General features: G+C 36.2%; 2 protein-coding genes across 2 annotated transcripts; one reads left to right on the top strand and one right to left on the bottom strand.

Moving 5' to 3' along the window:
• The first annotated feature begins 1,478 nt into the window (after positions 1-1,478).
• LOC143361261 (luciferin 4-monooxygenase) lies at positions 1,479-4,135 on the top strand. Its single transcript, XM_076800522.1, has 6 exons — positions 1,479-1,768; positions 2,051-2,194; positions 2,277-3,067; positions 3,142-3,314; positions 3,380-3,787; positions 3,849-4,135. Exons 2-6 carry the CDS (start codon positions 2,078-2,080, stop codon positions 3,968-3,970), a joined length of 1,611 nt encoding a protein of 536 aa, XP_076656637.1. The 5' UTR covers positions 1,479-1,768; positions 2,051-2,077; the 3' UTR covers positions 3,971-4,135.
• LOC143361269 (3'(2'),5'-bisphosphate nucleotidase 1) lies at positions 4,001-5,378 on the bottom strand. Its single transcript, XM_076800533.1, has 4 exons — positions 5,021-5,378; positions 4,712-4,931; positions 4,551-4,635; positions 4,001-4,481 (listed from the first exon to the last, which is right to left on the bottom strand). Exons 1-4 carry the CDS (start codon positions 5,376-5,378, stop codon positions 4,224-4,226), a joined length of 921 nt encoding a protein of 306 aa, XP_076656648.1. The 3' UTR covers positions 4,001-4,223.
• Positions 5,379-6,074: the final 696 nt, after the last annotated feature.

The following is a 6,074-nucleotide window of genomic DNA, read 5'->3' as shown; positions in this document are numbered from 1 at the left end:
CGCTAGGTGGCGCCACGTACATTTGCCGGCGAAATCTGCAAACAGCGCCATTACCTCGTAGTGGCGAAACGCCCAAGCTTGTAGCCGATTAGTGTCAGGATTCGTCCGCTAGGTGGCGCCACGTACATCTTTCGGCAAAAATCTGTGAACAGCGCCATTACTTCGTAGTGGCGAAACGCCCAAGCTTGTAGCCGATTAGTGTCGGCATTTGTCCGCTAGGTGGCGCCACGTACATTTTCCGGCAAAATCTGCGAACAGCGCCATTACTTCGTAGTGGCGAAACGCCCAAGCTTGTAGCCGTTTTTGTGTTCAGGATTCCTCCGCTAGGTGGCGCCACGTACATCTGTCGGCAAAATCTGCAAACAGCGCCGTTACCTCGTAGTGGCGAAACGCCCAAGCTTGTAGCCGATTAGTGTCGGCATTCGTCCGTTAGGTGGCGCCACGTACATCTTCCGGCAAAATCTGTGAACAGCGCCATTACTTCGTAGTGGCGAAACGCCCAAGCTTGTGGCCGATTAGTGTCGGCATTCGTCCGCTAGGTGGCGCCACGTACATTTTCCGGCAAAATCTGCGAACAGCGCCATTACTTCGTAGTGGCGAAACGCCCAAGCTTGTAGCCGATTAGTGTCAGGATTCGTCCGCTAGGTGGCGCCACGTACATCTTCCGGCAAAAATCTGTGAACAGCGCCATTACTTCGTAGTGGCGAAACGCCCAAGCTTGTAGCCGATTAGTGTCGGCATTTGTCCGCTAGGTGGCGCCACGTACATTTTCCGGCAAAATCTGCGAACAGCGCCATTACTTCGTAGTGGCGAAACGCCCAAGCTTGTAGCCGTTTTTGTGTTCAGGATTCCTCCGCTAGGTGGCGCCACGTACATCTGTCGGCAAAATCTGCAAACAGCGCCGTTACCTCGTAGTGGCGAAACGCCCAAGCTTGTAGCCGATTAGTGTCGGCATTCGTCCGTTAGGTGGCGCCACGTACATCTTCCGGCAAAATCTGTGAACAGCGCCATTACTTCGTAGTGGCGAAACGCCCAAGCTTGTAGCCGATTAGTGTCAGGATTCGTCCGCTAGGTGGCGCCACGTACATCTTCCGGCAAAATCTGTGAACAGCGCCATTACTTCGTAGTGGCGAAACGCCCAAGCTTGTAGCCGATTAGTGTCGGCATTTGTCCGCTAGGTGGCGCCACGTACATTTTCCGGCAAAATCTGCGAACAGCGCCATTACTTCGTAGTGGCGAAACGCCCAAGCTTGTAGCCGATTAGTGTCAGGATTCGTCCGCTAGGTGGCGCCACGTACATCTTCCGGCAAAATCTGTGAACAGCGCCATTACCTCGTAGTGGCGAAACGCTCAAGCTTGTAGCCGGTAAACTGTAATTCGGTCGGTAACGTTTGGCTAACAGTTTGTGCGTTTTGCCGAGAGGACCTGAGGCCTAGGCAGAAAAGCCTATAAGATGCACGGTCTGCATAGTTCTTAAGTCTGTGACACAACTAGCGCATTGACGCTTCAAATTTCTAAATAAAAAAATATGACATAAATTATGATGGTATAAAATAAATGTAGATATAATATTATAAATAAGTTTCAAGTGATATGTTTTGTGTTGATTGTTCTAAGAACAATGTTAGATACAATTATGAAATGAAAAAATTTACGTTGCATACTTTATGAAATACCTACATACTCCCCCATTAATTTGCCGGTCTTCTATATAAGTAGTACGCGTATATTATTATAACACACCCATATTTAAGGGTAAATTGACACGGTATGTTGCTTTTAAAGAATTATTTATTTTTATTCGTTACTTAACAAAAAAAACAGAATTGTGTTTAAGTAAATCCACCGATAATTTGCTAAACATAAGAAACGACAGTATGAAATCTACAACCCTCACTCTAACAACTAATAATTAATTCTATAAAAAAACTAATCGTTAGTTTAATACCTTATTTCTCCGATGATAGATAATTAATATTTCTAATCTGTCAAGAAATAATTACTTGTATAATTTCATACTAAATAAATGGAAAATTATGTTTTTTTTCAGTAAACTGAACAATAAAATATTTTCAAAATGCAACAGAAAAATATCTTACATGGACCAGCTGATACGATTCCACAATTTAAAAATTTGTCTATAGGACAATTACTTTTAAATCAACTAAGCATTCATAAATCTTGGATAGCACAAGTAAATAATTCAAATGTTATCTTTATCACTCGTACAAATAAATTGTTACCACATTTTTATGAAAAAATGAAAATAATTTTAGGTAGATGCTCATACAGGAAAAGAGCAAACATTTAAGGAGATTTTGGATGACAGTCGGAAGCTGGCAATTGTTCTTGATAAACAGGGATTAAAGAAAAATGATTGTATTGCTATATGCAGTGAGAACAATGCAGAATTTTGTATACCAATGTGTGCTGCATTTTATCTAGGGGCTACTGTTAGTCCATTGAATCCACTCTATTCAGAAAGAGAATTAAAATACGCGTTAAACATTACAAAGCCAAAGTACATTTTTGTATCAAAAGTCGGTGCAATGAACATGCTCAAAGTTTATCCTCAATTATTCTGGTCGCCAAAGCTAATAATGTTAACGGAATCACATGATAATAAGTTCCCCAGCATGAAAAATTCAATATTAGACATAATTGTTGATAGTAACTTCCATGCTTGTCCTGTTGATGATGATCATGTAGCAGTCATTCCATACTCTAGTGGCACAACAGGTTTACCAAAAGGAGTAATGTTAACAAACAAAAATTTATTAGCAGTAATAAGATGTCTAGCAGTTTCAACGCCTGAGATTTTAAATACTAATGTAATAACATTAGCTTTGTTACCATTTTTCCATGCATATTCTTTCTCTGTACTTCTTGTAAGACTTACATTTGGAAATAAGAGTGTCATTTTATCACGTTTCGAAGAAAATGTGTTTCTACGAACTATAGAAAAGTATAGAATTGAGTACATAACTCTTGTACCACCCCTTATGATATTCCTGGCAAAGCATCCTATTGTGGATAAATATGATTTATCTAGTGTTAAGGATATTTGGTAAGTGACTCTGTTTCTAACAATAAGTTCCGCTATTAAATTTCAATAATTAGTAATTGTTTATATTTGATCAGGTGTGGTGCAGCGCATTTGTCAGACAATATTGCAAAGGTAGTTGCTAAAAGATTAAACATGAGAAATATCAAACAAGGGTATGGATTAACAGAAACTACTTTGGCTGTACTTATATCACCAAATAATAGTGCAAAATATGGGAGTGTAGGCATACTAGTCCCTGGAATTTCAGGTAATACAATATATGTACTTTTTTTCATAATATTGCTTTAATATTTGCATTATATTTCTCTTTAGCAAAGGTAATGCCAATAAATGGGAACGAATCGAGTGAACCTTTAGGGCCACACGAAATTGGAGAATTATATTTCAAAGGAGATTTAATAATGAAAGGGTACTACAACGACGAGAAAGCTACAAAAGCCACTATTGATAAAGACGGCTGGTTACATTCAGGAGACATAGGGTATTACGATGAACAGTATTATTTCTATGTGGTAGATCGTTTAAAAGAGCTTATTAAGTACAAAGGATATCAAGTTCCACCAGCTGAACTAGAGGCATTACTATTAACATGTCCTGGAGTTAAAGATGCAGCAGTGATTGGAATACCACATGAAGAAGCAGGCGAATTACCAGCTGCTTTTATAGTTAAACAAGATGGGTCTGACATAACAACCGAGAATATTGTTAAATTCGTAAATGGTAAGTATTGAAAATCAGCCAAATGAATACCTTTATTTTCTGCTGATGAAAACTGTTACAGAACGTGCATCAAGTCACAAACGGCTTCGGGGTGGCATCAAGTTCGTTGATAGTATTCCTAAAACTGCGTCAGGGAAAATACTACGTCGAGCATTACGCGATACATTTAAATCAAAATTGTAAAGTTTCGGTATTGTGAGGAAACATTGCAAATTTTGAATCTTTTATTGCTTTATTTTTATATTTATTTTAAAGCATTGAGATGTAAGAGACATTGTTCAATTTGCTTTTAATTGTGTGTAGAGCTGAAATCTTTTTAAAATATAATCCCAAAACCGTTTGCTCTAATTCCATATTTGAAATACTTTGTATTGAATAAAAATGCATAAACCCACGAGTTAAATCTCTTACAATGAAAAACAAATTATGTACATTACTATTTTAACTTTTCTTTTACTTCTTCTGGTATTTGACTTAAATACCATTGATGATTTTCACCAGGAGCAGTAGCTAATACACCCTTTTCATTTGATAATGACGTTTTTGCATTATACGAATAAAATTCTCCGAAACAATCAGTTAAAGTGCCACCAATAGCTTGAAGAATAGCCTCAGGTGCGCAGGTGTCCCATTTTTTGTAACCTCTGCTGGCAAATACACAAGCGTGAGCTTTTCCCTCCAATAAAAGTAATACCTATAATAAAATTAAAATATTAAACCACTCTGATAAACTTGAGTCTATTAATTCTACAAGTATTCTTACCTTATACCCAGCACCACCAACACGTAAAATTTCATCAGGATGTAAAGCATTTACAGCTGCTTGAACATTACTATTTGAATGCGAACTGAAAAGGTATGTAGCATCTGTTGTTATTAATCACAATGAAATGCAACTTTAATGATAGTAAAAGCAAAACTTACCGTGTAGTTGTAATTATTCTCTTTCCAGCTAGAGGTGCTACTGGCGAAAAACCACCAAATCCTATACCTTTAATGCCCCAAATAGTTCGTCCCAATATGCTGCTGTCACTATTTTTATAATATGGTTGATGTATTACTCCTCCAATTGGTTTTTGTCCAATTGCCACTCCTACTAAAACTGTAACATGTTCTACAAGTCCTTGTGTATATTCTGACGTTCCTGAAATATTTTTTCCTTTTAATGTATACATATCTAATAAGCTGTAACATTTGCCTTTTTTCTGTGTGTTAATTAAAACGCATACATACCGTCTAATGGGTCTACCCAAACACATACGTCTTTAGGATCAATATTTTCCAGATGTGCTGGTACTTTCAGTTTTAATATTTCTTGATCCATCTCTGACACCATCCAATCGGATGGTACATCACAGTTTGTTGATTCTTCTTCGCCAATAATAGTAATATTTGGGAATTGTGAACTTAGTGAGGCAATAATACACCTTTGAGCACAACGATCGGCCTCAGTTTGTAAATCATTCTTGCCTTTTTCTACTATGTTTAGACTTCCATGACTCATAATATCTCTTATAATTTTACCTGCTCTCACAGTAGCAAATACAGAAGATGCCACTATACGTGATACTAAGGACGCGGTCTGAGCCATGTCTCAAATTTTTCTGTTAATAGCAGTAGATATTGACACTGCTGGTTAAAGATTAGAGAAACTATACCTTTCATAAACGCTTTCAGTATGTTGCATATATAATCATTCTCTGGTTCTAGCTGTAAAAACATTATACGGAAAAACTTAAAGAACACTATCATTTCTCAAGGTTATATTAAGTAATACTTATTCATGGAAATCATGAAATTTTGCAATCAGCTTTTTTAAAGATCCATATTGTTATTTTAAAGATTTCTTATTGTAATAAATAGAAACTTGAAACATGAATAATACAATCTGAAATTCTACTTTAAATAAAATATGCATTGAATATTGTAAATACTGTAAATATTGTAAATTTTATATTTACGTTTTATTATTTATATAACTATATCTTTAGAAAAGAAAAATTCATACGATTTTTATTCAGATTATTAGATTATTATAATATTATAAGATTATTTTTATTCATTTTATATCTTGTATAAAATCATTAAAAATCTACCAATTTGAACACAAGACGGTTTATATTAATAAATAACGCAAAAGAAATATACGTAGAAGAGAGAATACTTACAAAGTATTTAATTATAATTAACGTGTCAATAACCATATAATATGTTATAGCAAAGTGAAATATGCATGTTCTGTGTAATTTATTGTGAAGATAATCTACTTATATTGTATACTATCAAT

The sequence above is a fragment of the Halictus rubicundus genome, chromosome 15 (genome assembly GCF_050948215.1).
Source record: "Halictus rubicundus isolate RS-2024b chromosome 15, iyHalRubi1_principal, whole genome shotgun sequence".
Lineage (NCBI taxonomy): Eukaryota > Metazoa > Arthropoda > Insecta > Hymenoptera > Halictidae > Halictus > Halictus rubicundus.
Note: the sequence above shows the minus strand (reverse complement) of the source record. Positions and strands in the feature narration are given on the sequence as shown.

Coding starts and splice junctions, on each gene's coding strand:
- LOC143361261 (XM_076800522.1), top strand. CDS start 2,078: ATGCAACAGAAAAATATCTTACATGGACCAGCTGATACGATTCCACAA. Junction 3,315..3,379: donor ACTAGTCCCTGGAATTTCAG/GTAATACAATAT, acceptor ATTTCTCTTTAG/CAAAGGTAATGCCAATAAAT. Junction 3,788..3,848: donor TATTGTTAAATTCGTAAATG/GTAAGTATTGAA, acceptor AAACTGTTACAG/AACGTGCATCAAGTCACAAA.
- LOC143361269 (XM_076800533.1), bottom strand. CDS start 5,378: ATGGCTCAGACCGCGTCCTTAGTATCACGTATAGTGGCATCTTCTGTA. Junction 4,636..4,711: donor AGAATAATTACAACTACACG/GTAAGTTTTGCT, acceptor ATACCTTTTCAG/TTCGCATTCAAATAGTAATG. Junction 4,482..4,550: donor TTGGTGGTGCTGGGTATAAG/GTAAGAATACTT, acceptor ATTTTATTATAG/GTATTACTTTTATTGGAGGG.